The 18605-nt window shown below is 56.6% G+C and overlaps 1 protein-coding gene across 8 annotated transcripts in view; it reads right to left on the bottom strand.

Moving 5' to 3' along the window:
• Positions 1 to 8185: 8185 nt before the first annotated feature.
• The window catches only part of MAP2K5 (mitogen-activated protein kinase kinase 5), a 235775-nt gene continuing 225355 nt past the window's right edge, over positions 8186 to 18605 (bottom strand). For all 8 annotated transcript variants that reach the window (XM_064485502.1, XM_064485501.1, XM_064485500.1 and 5 more), the window contains one exon: positions 8186 to 8637. Coding sequence is in view for 6 of the 8 variants with exons in the window: in XM_064485500.1 (XP_064341570.1) it covers positions 8533 to 8637 (105 nt within the window). In the remaining 2 variants the exon portion in view is untranslated. The remainder of the gene's footprint in view (positions 8638 to 18605) is intronic.

Genomic DNA, 18605 nt, shown 5'->3' with positions numbered 1-18605 from the left:
CTTTTGGTCTATGATCCATTTAGTTAACTTTGTGTGTATGATGTGAGGTAGGGATCCAAATTTATTCTTTTGCATATGGATAATCAGTTGTCTCAGCACCGTCTGTTGAAAAGATTATCCTCTCGCCATGAAATTGTCTTGGCTTTCTTGGTCTGGAGAAATGACTGTCTTCCTTTCCCCAGGAGAGATGGAGCCTACCCAGAGAAGGGGCCCAGCCAGCCTCCTCCCTCTGCAGGTGCAAATGGAAGCTCACTGCTCAGGAATCAGGAACCTGTCATTCCTCAGCAAATACTGTTGAGGACCTCCCCCCCCCCCCCATTGAGAACTCTCTTCTCCCGTGCCTTCTGATGTGTGTGGCATGTGCCTTTATTATGGCTTGTTCTGGGGTGAAGTGACAATGGAGCGGTCCGTCTCTCTTAGTGGCGTAAGAGTTCTGAAAGAACACTGTCTGCATCTTACAGGGAGGCAGCTATTGCTACAAAAACAATCTTCACTTAGACAGGTCTGGGTTTAAATCCAATGGCTCCTACTTCCTGGCTGTGTGGCTTTGGGTGAATTGCTTCTCCTCTCGGATCCTCAGCTTCCTGAATCATGAAATGGGCATGCTGGCATCGTAGGAATGTTGGGAACATCAAAATGAGAGGGTCCAGCCCAGAGTCTGGCATGCAGTGTGGACTCCAGTTTTCTTAGCTGGTATCAGTGGAAATAGGAAAGTGACCCTCCTCTCAGCTCCACTACTGCCACCCCAGCCCTAATCCTGGGCTGGAAAATAGAACGGAGACATCCAGTTTCTCATTGTTGTCATAGCAAATGACCCCAGTGTTTGAAAACAACACAAAATGTATTATTTTATAATTCTGGAGGTCAGGAGTTAGAAATGGGTTTCACTGGGCTAAGGTCAAGGCATTAGCGGGGCTGCCTTCCTCCTGGAGGCTCTGGGAGAATCCATTTCCTTACCCTTTCAAGCTTCTAGAGAAGCCGCCTGCATCCCTTGTCTCCTGGCTCCTTCCTCCATCTTCAAAGTCAGCAGTGTAGCATCTTCAAATCTCTCTCTGCCTCTCCTCTCCTCTCCTGTCTCCCTCTTCCACTTTAGAGGACCCTTGTGATTACACTGGGCTGACCCCGACAGTGCAGGATAATTTTACTTTAAGGTCAGGCGAGTAGCAATGTTAATTCTCCTGTGCCCTGTAACATAATATATTCATAGATTCTGGGGATCAGGACGTGCCCATCTTTGGGGGGCTGTCATATTCTGCCTACCATAGATGTCTCTCCAAAGAGAGGCCCTGGGAAGCTGGAGTGTGTGCAGGGAACTTGATTACAGTATCAGGATGAGAGCAGGTGTGCATCTGGGTGGCCGCCTGAGCTACTGCGTGGAATCCAGAGCTTTGCTCCTGTTGCATGTGGCCAAGGCTGAGACTGGAGCGATTGCACTGGGCTGCACAGACCTCCTGGGGAAGCTGAGGCAGGCCTGAGTGTGGGCTGAGGATCACACTGATGGGGGTCAGTGTGGTCACCCATAGGCAGAGCCGTTTGAGTCCAGAATGCTCACGCCAGGCCCTCACATCAGACGTGCAGTGACCCTCGCTGGTGGTGATGTGTCTGTCTTACATCCTCATCCCCTGTCCTTCTCCAGACCTGGAGGGCAGAGGTCAGATGAAAAAGCGGGGAGTCCCAGGGATCAAGGAGTGGCTGTGTGGGTCTGTGTCTATGTGGGACAGGGGTGCCTGGCAGGAGGAAGGGGGAGAGAACCAGGCCTTGGGAAGTGTTTTGTGCATGTCATGGTCAGCCTCAAGGATAATTCAATGACACCACCCACCCATTAGGTGGACACTGTCATTACCCCATTTTACCAATGAGGAAACAGGCTTATCCAGAGAGGTTAGGCATCCTGCCCAGGGACACACAGCAAGTCCGGGGAGGAGCCAGGTCTGTGTGACTCCAAGCCCATGCCTTTCATTGCTACATTCCATCGACTCCCACACAGGATTGCCAAAAAGAGGCCGTGGAGGGAGGAGAAGGGCTTGATTTGGGTGTCAGAAAACTTACAGAGGGCTCTCTCACCAGAGATTTAAAATACCTTTAACACAAATTATTCTTTTTAAAATTTATTTTTTATTGAGTTATAGTCAGTTTACAATGTTGTACAACTTTTTCTTATAAAAATAATACATGTCTGTTGCAATGTGTTAGGAAAATGCAGCACCCCCACTCCTTCGCTGCACAGTGTTAACTAGGGTCTTACTCCTGGATGGAAGGATGGTGGAGGCCAAGTCACTAAGTCCTCTGAAGCCCCATCGGCCCTGCCAGCCCCCCTTCCATTTATTTAACCACGTTTCTCGAGCATCTCCAGAAGCTCGGCAGTGTCCCAGCTCCTGCCTTCCTGCGGCTTTCACTGGAACAAGGTAGACAAAGGGTGCAGATGGCGCAAGAAAACCCACAAGGACGGGACCGTGAGGTCGGGCAGGGGTGGGCAGTTCTGAGTGATGGGCCAGGTGGGGTGTCGGGGAAGGCCTCCCCAGAGCATTGCAGCCAAGTCTTGGAAGATGAATAGGAGCTGGGCAGGAGAAATATGTTTAGCAGGGAAAGATATCTGGGGCTGAGGGAACAGCCTGTGCGATGGCTCAGAGGCAGAAAGGGCTCAGCTTTACTTATGGGGTAGAGCATCACCCCTGTGATGGGAACATGGAGTGGGAGACAGAGATGGGGCAACCGTGCCCCCGCCCTTGTAGGGGAGCTGGGAGGACCAACCAAGGCGAGTGTGAAGGCAGTTTGCTGTGTCCAGCTGATACTGCAAGACAAATTCTCTTCTCTCTCAGAACTCAAGTGATCTGGACACTGGAACTCCAGGTACCCGTCCTGCTCTTTTCCATCCCGCCGGTCTCACTGCTCCTCTCAGTGTGCCCCATGCTGCTCTCCCTGCTACCCCATCACCACCTCTCAAAGTGGGGAGGAAAAGATAAAATAAGATAAAAAGCAGATTCTTAGGAAGAACCAACAGTACAGGCTGGCTGGATGCTTTTAACTAAGTCTGCGGGCAGGAGAGACTTTTTATCCCTTGCAAGTTAATGCAAACTGTTAGGGAGATAAATAAATGACAGAGCTGCCGATGGACTGTTGGGCTCAAAGGAGGGAAATTTGTCTCACTTTAGAAGAAGGACCTGGAGGGCTCAGCCCCATCGACTCGTTCATTGTGCTGTTATCTGCCAGAGAGGTGGTGACACCACAGCAATTAAGACAAACTTTAGTCTATAAGTTCGTGCCTGCAATCTCGTGGCTTCAAAATAAGACAAATGATACCGCCAAGGGAGGAAACGAAGTCTTTCTCAGACTCCGTCCAAAGTCACAGCGAATGTTTGTAGTTGTTCAGCAGAAAATGTGTCATTACGAGGCCTGGGCTCTGCCGGCTCCCCCTGCCCTACTTCATAATCCATCTCGGTGGCCTTTGCCGGCCTCGGCTGTCTCTGGGACTCCACCTGCCCCCGCCGTCAGAACTGCGCCCACCTGACTGCCTCTTACGTTTTGGGCATCTCAGGTGGATCAGGACTGGGTTTCTGTTTCTGCCAACTGGAGAGGGGTCATGACAAAGCCGGAAGTGCCATCAAGCCCAGCCTTGCTGCGAGGGCTGGTGACTTCCTCCCAACCCCGCACGAGCAGCCAGCGCCCACCAGGACCAGGCTTGGGGCTCCGTCCGTCTGGAGCCGCTTACTGCTTCCGCCGGCCTGGGCTCCCCGCCGGCACCCCCCCCACCGCCCCCTATCAGCACAGCTGTCGGCCTTCTCCCCAGGCCCCTCAGAGCTGATCCTGGCCTCTGCCTCCCACCTGTGTTTGGGTTGAGATGCTTCTGGGGGCTCGAAGTGAAGGCGCCCCAGCCCCTCAATGTGGAAGTTGGGACCTGGCCCGGGGACCGTCTTGGGTGTCTGTCTGGCCTCAGGTACGGAGCCAGGACCCCGCCGGCTGCCGGCCCGAGCCGCTGTGGGCTCCCTTGTGCCCTCCTGCTCCCACTGCTCCACGCTTTTCCGCTGGCGTGCCTGGCGCTGCCTCCCTCCCCCATCCCAGGACTCGTGGTCTCCCTCCCACCCTCCCCCTGCTCTGTGAACACAGGCTCCCATCCTAGGACAGCCCAGACTTGGCTAAAGGATGAAGCTCCAAAGGGGAATTGGGGCAGCAGACAGTGGGGACGGAGGACATCTTTGAGGCAGCATCACGGACCTCTCTGGGCTCCTCCTCCTCCCCACGTGGATGCAGTTGACCACCCCCCTTCTAACCAAGCCATGTGGTAGAGGGGGTCTGGGGAGCTGCTGGCCTGTGGGCCTGGCACCATCCCAGGACCTCACCTTGAGGCTATGTTCTGGCCTTTAGCCCTGAGTGTGCAGAGGTCTGGAAGCACAGGCCTTCCCCCAAAGATTTGGGTCTGTTCAGCTCAAGCACAAGGCCCCAGGTTCCAGGCCTGCAGGCAGGGCACCCACAGCTTCCCCAGCCAGGCTGCAGTGTCCAGCTTGCCCTGCACTGGCCTGACTGCCCCCAGCTGGGCTGGGCCCTAGGTCACACCGCTTTGGGTCACAAGGCCTTTGTCTGACCGCATGTGGGGAAGAAGTGTCCCAGCCTGGCCCCCCTGGCCCCACTGCCTTCTTGGAGGATGCTCAAAGCCCTGGGGTCCCACAACTGGTACTTCTCATTGGGCAGGAGGGCAGGACAAGGAAGGTCCAGTGGGCTGAGTGCTGAGGGGACTCCTCGCCTCCACATCTGAGCAGCGCCCACCTTCCAGCATGACCTGGGGGCTCCATGAGGCCCAGCGTGTACCACAAACAGCCCCCTTCAGGGAAGCCGAGGCTGCATCCCATGGGGGTCTGGTCTCCAGGAGGCTCTGGTTAGAAGGCCAGTGGGTGTCACTGAGGCTTGGAGTGAGGGCTCAGAATAGGACAGTGATGAGGCCTGGGGAGGCGGCCTGCGGGCCTGACCCTCCCGTCCTGCCAGCTCTCCCTCTGGCCCTCCTGTACCTCAAAGCACCTTCCACATGCTGCCCTGGCCAAGTCCTGGGGTGATGGACCCCAGGAGCCTCAGTCTGTACCTAAGAAGGGAAGAAAGAAGCTTCCAAGAGGAAGTGCCCTTTGAGAGGGGCCTCGAGGGAGGGGTGGAAGTTGGCCACACGGGCAGGGGGAGGGTGGCTGAGGTGGCATCCTGTGGGAAGAGCTCATTCCTGCCCCTCTGTGTTCCAGGTCTCAGTCCTCCATGACCCTGAGGGCAAGGGCAGCCTGGCCTCAGGGCTGTCAAGGGTGACTAGGGGGATGACCGAGCCTAAATGGGCCAAAGAGGGCCCTGCCCACCAGGCAGAGGCATCTTTGCAGGAGAGCCCTCAGGGGTCGCCCAGCTCCCCATCTTCCCAAGACTGAACCACAGAGGAACTTAGACCTTGGGGCCAACCCAGAGCTGGGGTGTTAGGCCTGGCGCCCACCAGTGAGTGGGTCCCAGGGGCTCCATGAACCATAAGTTGTGGACAACACTGTGCGTTTGTGTGTGTGTGGGTGCACATTATTCTCGGGCAATGGTCTGCCACTTCTGTGGGATGCTCGTGGTGGTCCACGGCCCCAAAGGGCAAGAACCCCTGTTCTGGAACATCAGGGCTGGGAGGACCTCCAGGATTCTGCAGAATCAACCCCTGCATTTACCGATGAGGAAACCGAGGCTCAGATGGAAGCGTGCTTTGTCCAAGGTCACCCTGGAAGCTGCTCTCCAGGTCCAGGGCCTCAACACACCCTCTAGAGCAGTGTTTCTCAGTGCCATGGGAGGGGTCCCTGCCTCTGTGTCCTGGGGGTGCCCACCGAGCAGATCCCTCGGCTTCACTCTAAAGGAACTGATACATCAGAGTTCGTGCGCAAACTCTGTTCCAGAGGACAGGGTACATGTGTGCTCACATGTACACATGCGGTGCTTGTGGAGCTGACTTCTGGAGCCACGGTTAAGAGTGTGGCTCTGAGTTCCAAAGGGTACTTTGCTACTAACTTGCTGGGTGTCCTTGGGCAAGTCTCTTGGCCTCTCTGTGCTTTGGTTTCTCCATCTGTAAAATGGGCAGATTAATGATACACCTACCTCGTGTGATTGATGCAGAGATTAAACAAGATAAAGTAAGCCGTCAGCACAGGGCTGGCAGGGGACTCCTGTTCATTTTCCTTCCCTCCCCTGGCTTAGGGCTGGGGGACCGGCTGGCTGGGCATATCTCCTCGAAGCAAGGATGCACTTCACGTCTAGGTGGTGGCTGGTTCACGTTCTGGGCAGGGCAGGCCCTGGGGAGCACCCTTTCTTGAAAAGTCCCTAACACATGCCCCTTGCAGCTCTTTCTGAGCACTGACCCAGGGAGCAGCCGCCTTGATGGGCCGGGCCTCACCCACCCTGGGACCTTCCCAGCCCCAGGGACGCAGCAGGCACTCAGTAAGGGGGTGGACGCTCTGCCTGACGCCCAGGGGCAGCTGGAGGCCTCTACCACCTTGAAAAGCGTTACCAAGAACATGACAACTCTGCCCCAGGAAACAAAAGGATGCCTCACGTGGGCTGAGCCCTTCATGGGCAAAGGACTGAGCAGCGCTGGAATCACAGCCCTGCCACTTGCCACTGCTGACAAACACTTACTGGGCACCTGTGAGGTGAGGCTCTATTCTTGGCACTGGGACAGGGGTGAGGGGGTAGGTACAATGTGAAGAAAACAGAAACAGACCAGAGTCTGCCCTTGTGCATCTGCAGCTCAGCCTTCCCCCAGCTCCCGCCACGGTCATTTTTCCATTTGGCAGGAGGATGGGGAGAGGGGTCGCAGAGAAGGCACACCTGCATCTTAAGCTTCTTGGCCAGGAAGCAACGCACCATCTGCTTCAACTGACAAGAACCAGTCCCGTGGCCCTTGTGAAATGCAAGGGGGTGTGGGAGGTGTGGTCTGGGGCCGGTCAGAGGCTTCCCCACAGCCCTACACTCTGGAGGGAGCGCTTCGGGGGTCAGTGGATGTCTGTGCTGTGGCCCTGAGCGGGGAGTGTGCTGGGCGTTCAAGGATCAGTAGGGGGTCCAGGCGGCTGGAGTAGAGCGAGAGTTGGGGGTGATGGGAGCTGAGGTCAGAGATAATGGGGCAGACTGCACAGGGGCCATTGCTGGGTCTTTGACTTGTCTTCTGAGCCAGCTGGAGTCCCTGGAGGTGCCACGCCGGGAGGGCCATGACCCACCTCCTTTGAACTGGCTCCCCCTAGTGGCTGTGGAGAATAGACCGCAGGGGGCAAGTGGGAACAGGAGCCTGGTAAGGAGGCTGCTGCCGTGGTCCAGGCGCCTCGGATGCGGATGGGAGGCAGTGACATCAGGACACTCTGAAGGCAAAGACAACAGGACTTCCAGGTGGGCCGTGAAGGACAAAGGCGGCAAGGCCACACCCCAGGGTGTCAGACTGGACCCTGGGAGGGTGGAGCTGGGAAAGTGATAGAGGAAGTGAGCTTCTGGATGTGTGTGTGGCATCCGGAGGTTGCTTCTGGCTGTGCTGGGAAGTCACTTAGACCTCCAAGTGGGAACCTGAGCCTCACTGAGACTCAGTTCCTCACCTGTAAGATGGCGGTAACACACTCACCTGTCGGCTCACTGAGAGGGTTACTTGACAGGATGGCTGTGAGTGGCTGGAGGTGAATGAGGTTCGCTGGGCGTGGGGTCAAGGGCAGTGCGGGGCAGCCTGCTGTGGAGAGGAGGGGTGGTGGGGTGTGGGGGTGGCAGGGAAGAAGGGCCTCTCAGAACCACCTGGGGCCTTTTGCCGACTCTTGGTCTCCTTCCTCACCCACGGCCCCAGGTCAGATCACTGCTGGAACTTCCTGGCCCTAGAGGGTGGGGACAGACCAACTCCAGCCCAGCAGGGAGCACACGCCGGGGGTCCTGAGAGCTCAGCTCCCGTGCTGGCTTGGCCACTCCTCGCGGTGGGTGGGACTTGGTTCAGGGGCCTCCATGCCTGAGTTTTTCATCTGTCAAACGAGCCGGGCCACGGGCCTCATCACGGAAGTGCGGGGAGCACTCCCAAAGTTTGCAGGTCCCCAGGGAAGGGCAGCCCGGGCCCAGGGGGCTGGCACTGCCACGCACATTCCCACTGAAGTGGGGTCCCCCGCCCCACCCCCGGCCCTGGGTGGGTCACAGACTCCCCACGCAGCCCAGCCCTCACGGGGAGAGGCGGTCACAGAGCAGTAACACTTTTATTCCCATCAGCGATGCCGACGGGGCCTGACCTTTTACAAAGAAGAATGTTAGGGGAGAGGAAGAGGCGTGAGGGCACCGGGGCCTCCGTTCTCGATGCCCCGACCCCTCTGCCCACCCTGCCAGCCAGGCCTCCGGACCTGAGGCGGGTGAGGGCTCCCTGGAGGGCTCCCAAGGCAAGACCATCTACCAGCCGAGTCGAAGGTGAGAGCGGGGAGGCCTGGGTCCAGCAAAGCTCCTCTGGCGCAGACAGCAAACGGAGAAGGGCGCAGAAGGTGGCGTTTCCCTTGGTAACCAGTCCTGGGCTCTCGGGCGCCCCCTGCAGCCTCAGGGCGGGCCCTGCTGGCTGCGCCTCTCCTCCAGCGCCCTGCACACCCACATGGACACCACGGTGGCATTCCCATCGTTGAACTGCACGATGAACGGGTGGCCCTGTGGGGAAGAGGAGGAAGCGGTGATGCCCGTTCCCCAGACTCCGCACCTCACACTTTCCAAGGCCTGTTCTCAGCCTTCCCCAGAGGCCCTGTGAAGTGAGGAGGGCAGCTCCAGCCCCGTTCCACAGCCCAGACGACTGAGGCCCGAGGCGGAGCACGGACAAGCCCGTGTGGGGCGCTCACTCGGCCTCGTGCTCCGCTACCTTCTCCCGAAACTCCAGCCGGCCTGGAAGGTCCCCAGGACTGTGGGCCTGTCTTAACTCCACACCGCCTGGCCCTTCCTCAGCCCAGCATCGCTGTAACAGCTGGCCAGCGAGGCCTGGCTCCTGAGTTGCCAGCGGTCCAGTCCAGCTGCTGCCCAGAGACGAGGATCACCTGGTTTTCAGAGGCTGCATCAACCCCTCCCAGCTTTCTTTTTTGTCTCAAGCTCTCCTGGGAACAAATCACCATCTTTGGGGTGGAGGGAAGGCAAAGAGTCAGGGAGAGGAAGGATGTGCTGGCTTGGCTCCTGGTGGGAAGCTGGGGACCAGGGACGGGACTTTGGAGGGCGGCGCAGTCTCCCCGAGGCCATCTCGGGCTCCAACCTAATCAGCCTGCAGGCAGGCCAGGTTATACTTAAGTCAGCCCCCTCCCCTGCTGCCCTGGAGAGGAAGATGCCTGCTCCCAATCTGAGGGCCTCCTCCGCAGATTCCAGGGAAGGTCGGAAGATAGCAGGGGTAGCCGCGGGCTCACCCTGGCCACAGGTCAAAGGTGAAAGGAAAATGGCAAAGCATTCTCTTCCCTCCACTTCCCCAAGTGCTTCTCTGCTAAGGAACACACACCTGGCAGCCTCCTCTCCTACCAAAAGCTTTGTAGCCTGAGGCTCAGGGAGCCTCGGTGGGCGGGCGAGCAGAGAGAATGGGGGACCCCCAGCCCCTTCTCTCCCTTCCATCCAGTTCCGGCTTCCCCGCTCCCTCCTGCCTCCTGAGCCCTCCTTGGGTCCCCTCTGGTCTCCCCTCTGGCCAGGCTGGGCTTTTGAGGCAGCTTCCCTGTACATTCCAGTCTTGACCTGCAGCCCTGGGGACAACCAGCCCCTGGCAACCTGCTTGAAGCCCCCAGCTGTCCCACAAGGAGCTCGTCACATGGCTGGAAGCGACTGGGCCCAGGGCCCAGATGCCTGGGATGCCCAGACCCTACCATCTTTGGGAGCAGTCAAGGACAAGGGTGGGGGAGGGAAACGCATGGCCAGACCTAAGATGTCTCTGAGGATGGGAAGGAAGGATATCCAGGCTTCCTCACTCGGGGCTGACGCCGTATCCCTTACCCAGTTTCCCCAATTCAGACAAGAAAAAATCAGCCCCAGAAGCATCCTGCACGGGTGTAGCTCAGAGGCACACAGAACACTGCCAAGGGAGCAAGGAGGAAGGGAACTCGGCTTAGAGGATGCAAAGGGCACCCAACCCAGGGCAGGGCCTCACCAAGGCCACAGGAGAGCTGGGCCCGGTGCCCAGCTGGGTGCCCCCTGTGATCTGTACGTGGCTCCCAACACACCTGCAGCCCCCTTCCCCCTCCCCCGCAGGGAGCAGGCGCCCAGCGCAGACTGCCGCGGGGGAAGGGCGCTGGGGGTCAGCTTGGGTGGATGCCCCGCAGGAGGCGCAGGCCTGGGTGGGGCTCCGTCTCGTTTCTCATATGCTCTCCCTCCCCCAATCCCAATATACATAACCCCACCTTGTGCGTGCCCCCCTAAACCGGGGCCTTGACAGAGGGGATTCTTCCTGGAGTCAGTGTGCACGTTTCCTTTCCAGGAGGCTCAGAGGAGGCGACCTTGCGCCCTTCTGAAGAACAAAGGGAGAAGCTGTGCTCGGAGCCGACGGGCCCCTCCCCCCCAGCCCGGGGTAGCACAGTGTCACTTTCCCAGAATGCCTGGTGACTTTGGGGGCCATATGCTCCATCTCTGTTATCATCTGTTCAGCAACAAGCAGAGCGGAACTGCAGGAGGGGAGAGAGGAGGCTCCTCCAGTTATGGGCAGGCTGCTGGCCGCACGGCAGGGAGCGCTGTGCCCAGGTGCCCCGGGCGGGGGAGGAGGAGAGGGTCGGCCCCCGCTGCTCTGGTGGAGACTCTGCCCCTTTCCTGCCCGCCTTGCCCTCGTCTCCTGTGTACCCCTGATGCTCTAAACCACCCTGCACGGGAGTGACCTAGACAAGCGGTTTTGTCCCCAGCCACTGTTGAGGGGTTCGCGAGGGCTGGGAAGGGGAACCCCAGAGGGAGGAAGACAAGGGAGAGAGACAGACTCGGAGGGGAGACCCCAGCCTCTCCAGGCATCCTGGCTGTGCCAGGTGATCTTGGGAGCTGTAGGCTCCTGGCCCACCATGTGACAGACACACTGAGAAAGCCACTGTGTGGGGAGTGAGCACAGAGAGTTGTAGAGAGGGAAGCAGAGTGGAGATGGCACTAGGGACCCCAGGGGCCAGGCCTGGCAGCATCTCTGTCTCCAGGCTCCCTGTGCACCTCACAGTCTGGGGTGGAGGCACTGAGTCACAAAGATGGGCACGACAACCCCCACTTTGCAGAAGAGGAAGTGGAGACCGCAGGCTCATGGTGGACCTGCCTGGGCTCCCACAGCTGGGACTGGATCACAAGTCTGTAACCCAAACCCACCACCTGGGGCTCTCCCTGGGCTGAACTGGGCAGGCAGAGGCAGGAGAATCAACACCCAGGTTGCAATTCCCCCTCGCCTTATTTCTGCCACGTGATTCAGGCCCGCCTGGCACGAGACGGGGTCCTGACCTCTGTGAGCACCACCCCGGGACACCCTGGGAGAACACTCTGTCGCTCTGACTTGACTCCCTCTCCTCCCATCAGCCCAGCCCTGTGTGGGAAGCAGGGAAAGTATACCATCACCCCATTTTACAGACGAGGAAACTGAGGCCTGGGGAGGCGATGTGACTGCTTAAGTGCTGGGGCTGAACTCCGGTCTTCTGGTTTCTGCTTTAGTACATTCTCAGGGTACATCCCCTGTGACCCTGACGTGGTCCCATCTCCCTGGAGCCAGGACACCCACATCCTGCTCATGAAGAGCACCCCCCACGCAAGGTGACCGCCCAGGACACCCAGGCCTCCGTCTCCCGCACAGACAGCGGGTTAGCCGCTCCTCTGCAGAGGCTGGCGGGGCGCGTGCCAGGCTGGAGCTGCTGAACCATCTCACTGGCCTCATCACCAGGCAGTGGGAGCCACTCTCATTTCCCGGATTCTCTCAGGGCCAATTGCGACAATTAAACCGGCGAGGGTTGAAGTATAATGGTCCACAAACTTCGCCACAGAAGATGGAGACATAATGAAGGGAAAAGGATGGGACTGCAGGAGGCAGGATGGAGCCAAAAGTGGGACACAGGGGAGAGCGAGGGAGGCGAGGCAACCCCAACCACGGTGGGCGCGGCCCCCACCCCACCGCGGGCCGAGGAGCCCCCGGGGCTCGCCAGTAACTCGAGAAGGAGAGGAACCGGGGTGGTCAGTCCATCTCCTCTCCTGGGCTGTAGTCTCACCAGAGTTTGGCTCCCCACTTCCGTAATAACGTCTCCAACTGATGCCTGCCCGTTTCATACGAGATGCCTTCCTGACGACTGACCACAGGACCTCCCTACGTGGACAGCACCCCTTGGGCGCACAGGAGGTGGAGGCGGGGAGCCATCCGCCGGGGTGGGGGGCAGGTGTGGCCGGAGGCTGAGGCCAGGGCTCCTTCACTGACACCTCACTCTCTGCCCTTAGCTGGGCTTTGAGTTCCTTCCCAAATGGGAACTGACCTATTTGGGGTCTCTGCAGTTTCTTCTCTTGTACGAGCCCCTAAAGAACTCTGTGCACGTGAATCACTTCATCACTTGCCAGTGTGGTGCCGGCCTGCTGGAGCACCTGGCACGTAGTAGGGCCTCAATTAGCCGTAGGCCTGCGGCAGGAAAAAGTCACCCGCCGGTTCTGTCTGCATCTATTCACCGCGCCCTTCTGGCTGCCTTGGTTACGTGGCCTTGAACCGACCCAGCAGGCCCATTCACTGACAGAGGAAACCAAGACACCAGTAAGTGCGACCTGGGGCAAGGTCTCAGAGCGCAGAGGACGTGGCAGAGTTAAGGTCTGAGCCCAGGACGGCTTTCTGCCACGGGGACACTGCGCTACTGTGCTCAACGAGGTCGGGCACAGTGAGTCTTAAATTTCCACTTCTTGAAAAGAAAATGTGGTTCATTATTTTTAACCAGTAATTTTTTAACCGACAAACTGAAATTCTGGTGGCAAAAAGGCACACTATCCTCCCTCCTCAAAGTTGTGCCAGGTACTGCTAAATCAAGTAATTTATTTAATACTCATCAACTCTATTAAGAATTATATCGCACCCATTTTATAGAGGAGGAAGCTAAAGCACAGAAAGATGAAGGAATCTGTCCAGGACTGCAGTGCCTGAACGTGGCATTTTCTCCAGAGCTCAAGCCGTCAGCTGCTATTCTGTCCGGCTTCACCAGCGCCAGGGTTGGAGGATGGTGACGTCCACCCCGCAGGACAGCTGGCCCTCAGAGCCGCAGAAGCAGGCAGCCAATAGCTCCGGCTTCCCTGGTTCTCTGTTCCTTCTCGGTGGGTCTAGAATCTAAAGAAGAAATTTTCCAGGGCTACAGAGACTACATACCCTAGAGATAAGGGAGGAAAAAAACAATGAGAAATAGGATGCCTGGCAGGCAGCAGACTGCACCCCAAACCCAGGATCTGCTCGGCGGGGCCTTTCTCCACATCTCCTCCCAGCAGGTGCCATCCCTCCCAGAACAGAGCTGTCCAAGCAAGAGCACACCCTTGTTCTGCTGTGTTAGTATCATCTGAGTCCTTCTTATCCTTGCACGAGACTGGGAGCCACCTGAGGGCAGGGCAGTGCTAATCACAGAGGAACCACCAGGGGAAGTTGGTTGGATGGACGGGTAGGTTACGGCGCTTCCCAGGAGAGATGCACTGCGGGTTGGGGTGGGCGGGCCCGGAGAGAAGGCTCCACGAGCGGAGGCCGCTCTAGGCTCCTCGGGGACCTCTCTGGACCACAGGACTCCCCTCCCTCAGGACGAGCTCCAAGTCACCAGGCACCTCCTCTCCCACCAAGGATGCTGCAGGGGACAGAATGCCAAGGACCCACGAGTCCGCTGAAGCAAGAAAGCCCAGCCCAGTCGCACCCTGGCCAAGTCAAAACCAAGTAGAGACCAGCAGGCACTCCAGCGAGGCGCAGGGCCAGGCCCGCCATCAGCAGACGTCCGAGGCAAGGCAAGAGGTCCCTGAGAGGCCAGAGGGGCCAATGCCCACGCACTGCCCACCACTTTGCCTTCTCGCTCTGGGCCTGGGAGCCTTGCTCGAAGGCTCTCTGCGTGTCTCTTTGGGGGTCCAACCCTCGTGGCAGGGGTAACACTTTGTTCCTCTCTCGGCAATAGTGTAGGCTTGGCAGGATCGGATGGGACCCCAGAGACCAGCAGGGCCATGAGGTGTGAGGTGTGTTGGGGCTTCTACAGATGTTTGACTCAAATTATTAAGATATTTTAAGCTATACTTGTTAAAAAAAACTAATTAAAAAAGAACATACACACTCAACTGTGTTCAACTCTAAAGGTGACACTGAACAGTGGCCACGTGTCGCCAGGCATTGCGATGTTAACCGGTTTTCTGCAGCCCTTAGAACAGTCAGCCTGCTTGTGAGATCTCTGGGAATGACTGGCCTGCTTACCCCCGAGCTGGCCCCTGGGAAGGCTGTGGTGGTGCGCTGGGCATCTGACAGAACTCAGGGCTGTGATGTCCACGCACATTGCACGTAGCTATAAAACTATGGGTACCACACCGGGGGCCGGGTGCACTGAGCCCACAGTGCATGTGTGTCTGCCCAGCCAGGGATGTGGGTCAGGCCCGCTCTGGAGTGTCCAGTGGCGTCAGCTCCTGCAAGCTTGGAGTCCCTTTTGTCTGACCTCCTGATTTACCATAAGCAAGCCATCAACAGCCACTACTGCTGTCAGCAATGAAACTCTACAATAACTTTCCTGCTTTTCCTTTTTTAAGCTTCTACATGGGTTTAACAAACGCCTAAGCAGCGAAGGCAAGCAGGTGAGTCAGGATTTCCTTGATATGGGGCTTCTGAGACGGCATCACAGAGAAGCAGAATGCTGGTGCGGATATTAGACTGTGTCCATCACCTATGACGCCAGCTCCCAGGTTTGTGTGTCCTTCAAGAGAAGTCTCACGGATGCCTTTATAAAGAAGTGTCTACAACGAATACTACCACACTCATGCTACCCCCCCTTCTCTCCCTATATTGAGTTTCTGTATCCATTTTACATAAAAAGCATTCCACTGCAAGAGTTTCAAAACTACCCATCTAACCCCTACCTACCCCGGAGAGAACATCGGATCAGAGAAGTTAAATAATGTAGAGAAGGATGCACAGGTGTCCAGTGGGTGCCAAGCTGCTGACAAGTGGCAGGGCAGTGGGCAGCCGTCCTATTAATCACATGAGCTAGTAAGTCATGACCGTCCCTGGGGTCGGCTCTTCCTTCCAGGCTGGGCTCCCCTGGGCTAATCAACGGGGAGTCAGGGAAGGAAGGGGCTGGGGTTGAGGCTGCAGGGGAGCCCCCCAGGGTGGCTCTACAGGGAGAAGCGAGGCCCCTCCACAGCAATCCTTCCACCTGCCCCAGTGTGGGGTGAGGAGCCCTGGACTGAGTCAGCAAGCCTTCCCTCGCCATCCCAGGAGTTGTGAGGGCTTGGGAAGGACTAGAGGGGAACCCCGGTCCCTGGCTCCATCCTTCCCCAGGAAGGGACTCATGTCATTTCGCGTCTAAGCCCCGCCCCCGGCGGGGAGTGGCAACGCTGGGAGCACGTTCCCGAAGGGAGGCTGCGTTCCAGCCTCAGACCGCTGCTCACCTCCCGGCTCTGAGATCAGGTCCCAGCAAGGCCCATCAGGCCACACCCCTAAGCACACCCTTCAACTCAGATTTCATCGAAGTAAAGCTGACGCTTCCTCTCTGTCATGTCCTGAGGCTTCTCTCCCAGCTTCTCAGCTGGTTTTGAACGCGGGGAGGTTGCTTGCTGGCCTTCCCGCTCCCACCGAATACCCTTGCTCGCTCTGCCTCCTGGGTGGGTTGGGGGATTGCCTGTCCACAGCCAGGGCTCCACAGACACACGCTGGGCGTGAGTGATGGTTGGTACTCCTCCACGCAGAATGCACCGGGGGGAGCTGCCGTGAGATGCGGGCGTGGAGCCTGGCCTGTGAGCCAGCGTGGCATCTGCCCGCCTGCCCAGCCCGGCTCACCTGGGCCGATGCCCCACCTGCAAAGCTTTCTGGGGCACCACGTTTGTTCGGAAAATGTGCCTGCTCAGCCTCTGATCCCTAACGCTTTTCCATGGCTGGGGGTCGGGGCCCCCTTCCAGCCCTTCATTTTCCTTTTAAGACCTCAGAAATGGTTTGCAGCTGTGACATGCCGTTTCAATCAACCTTCCTGAGTTTATTCTGCACAATGGCTACCGAAATAGATGTTTTGTCCCAAATATTCAATTATTAGCAGCAAATTGCTTACCTCTAGCCATCCTAGACGGTACACAGGCCATCTATGGGGGTCAAGGAGCTCTCTCCCTCTCATCTGGGCAGATCTATGTGCTCCGACACAGAGTAATTGGTCAGAAAATGGCCCATCGGGAGAGCAGAGGTCTCTGTGAGTCATTCTGCCGCCCGTGTGTACAAGGCAGACACAGGCCCGGAGCAGTGGGGGGTGGGGAGGGGGCACAGGATGATTTCAGGGGCCACCGTGAAGAGGGTAAACACTGGGACGCCAGCACTCATGAGTGTGTGTCGGAGGAGCTGACTCATGTGAGTGGTTGAATGGTGCCACCAGCCCCTGTTAGGGGGGCTGTGGTGGCTGCCTTGTAGGGAACTCAGATGGGACTGGTGGGGTGGGCAGGCAGCAGCCTGGGACTGAGCAGACACCCAGACAAGTCAGGATGTGAGGGTGCCAGAAGGAGAGTGGGGGCCTTGCTCCAATAATGCTGAGGACTCCTGTCCGAGAGGCCGAATCTGCAGCAGGTCCAAGCAGTGAATATGGGGGCCAGTTACAGGCATTTGGATATTCACAGTTTATCCTTTGGTGTGATGGTTACGGAGTGGTGAAGGTTTAAAGACACAATGCTCAGAAGGATAGATTCTCTCTGCCCTCTTTCTTCTTCCTTTTCCTTTCTTAAACTCTGAGACCTGGGCTGTGTGTGTAGGTGCGTGTGTGTGCACGCATATGTGGGCATGTGAGTGTGCAGAAGGGGAGGGAAGAGACGGCGAGCCCCAGCACAGTTTCTGGCCACACAGTGGGCGCTCAGTAGGTTTGCTGAACATAACAGGATGGAGTGATTCTGACAGTGAGTGAATGAAGAGATGACAAGAGACTGAGACAGCCTAAAAGCCCTCCCCGCGACAAACTCCGAGCCATGCCAGATAAAATGGAACTTCTTTTTAAAAAGCATAATAAGTGAACTTGTAAGAAAGAAGGAAATCTACAAGTGCCAAAAATGAAGAGGGAGCTGAAAACCAGAAGTAGAAATGTGTGAGTGGAGATCTTGTGACCTGAGGGAGGCTGTCAGTCCCAGGAATGTAAGATGTGGGAAATGTGAAGAATTAATTGGAAGCAGGATGCAAGGCACACCTGGGGAGCTGGCCTGGGACCCCGAGCAAAGCTGCAGCTGCACTGGGAGTGAGCGAGGAAAAGTCTGCCCGTCAGCAGAGGGGGTGCTGTGCAAGGTGGTTCCGAGAGGGCCACCCAAGAATACAGAGAGCAGGCTGAGCCTCGTGCACAGTGGGGTCCCCTGGATCACTGTGGCGGGATGAGGACGAAAGGCCCACAAACTAGCGTAACATCAGTGTTGATCCAGCAACACTCTGGAGTGTGTCTCCGGTGCCTGAGAAAAACCACTCCAGACCAACACTTCTGGAATTCAGCTGTTGCCACGGTAATAAGCCCCACCCAGCATGAGCTTAAAATAGAAATTTCAAAACGTGAGGAAACAATTCACCATGGATGAGAGTCAGCAGACAAGACACACAGGAAGATGAGAGCTCTCAGAACTGAGATTATGGAAAAATAATTGGGAAGGAAATGTTTTAAAAAGTACACTTGAAAAGACTGAAGATACAAAAGAAGAAACTGAAACACTAAGAATGAGATATTATGACAAAGAGAACAGTAGGCTGGACACAGCTGAGGAGAGGCTTAGCAAGCTAGAAGAAAGGTCTGAGAAAATTACCCAGAGCAAGTAGCAAGAGATAAACTAACAAAAAAAAAAAAAATAAATAAAGTAAAATAAAATAAAAAATTTTTTTAATGTGAAAGAGAAAAGGAGGAAAGAATGGGAAGTGCCCAGACCCAGCAGGGTAGGGACAATGTCCAAAGAGGCAAACAGCTGAAAATTCTGAGAACTGGTGAAAGACATCAATTTTCAGATTCAAAAATCACAATGACCCCAAATAGAATAAGTAAAACAAAACCTACACCCAGACAAATTGTGGGGAAACTGCACAGAACCAGGAACAGAGATGCTACAAGCAACCAGAGAGAAAGACAAATTGCCCAGAAAGGGCAGCAGCTGGGCAGCCAGCAGATTCTCACCAGCAAGTGGAGAAGCCAGAGGACAACAGAATATCTTCTAGGCCCTGGGAAAAGCTGTCAGTCTAAACTTCTCTACCCAATTTAAATAAGAAGCAAGAGTTAGGGCGAATGCTAGAACACAAACTCAGACAGTTTTACCCTCACTGACAGAACTCTCAACGTACCTCCAAAAGGAAGAGAAACCATAGCAGGAGGAAGAAAGATCGGACAGGAACGAGGAGGACGTAACTGGTAAACACGTGGATAAATTGCAACAGGCCCTGATTATATAAAATGCCAACAAGAGAAATAGCTAAGTGGGAAGATCTAGAAACAAGATGACAGTGAGGTCCTGGGCTCTGA

The sequence above is a fragment of the Camelus dromedarius genome, chromosome 5 (assembly GCF_036321535.1).
Source record: "Camelus dromedarius isolate mCamDro1 chromosome 5, mCamDro1.pat, whole genome shotgun sequence".
NCBI classification, from domain to species: Eukaryota; Metazoa; Chordata; class Mammalia; order Artiodactyla; family Camelidae; genus Camelus; species Camelus dromedarius.
Note: the sequence above shows the minus strand (reverse complement) of the source record. Positions and strands in the feature narration are given on the sequence as shown.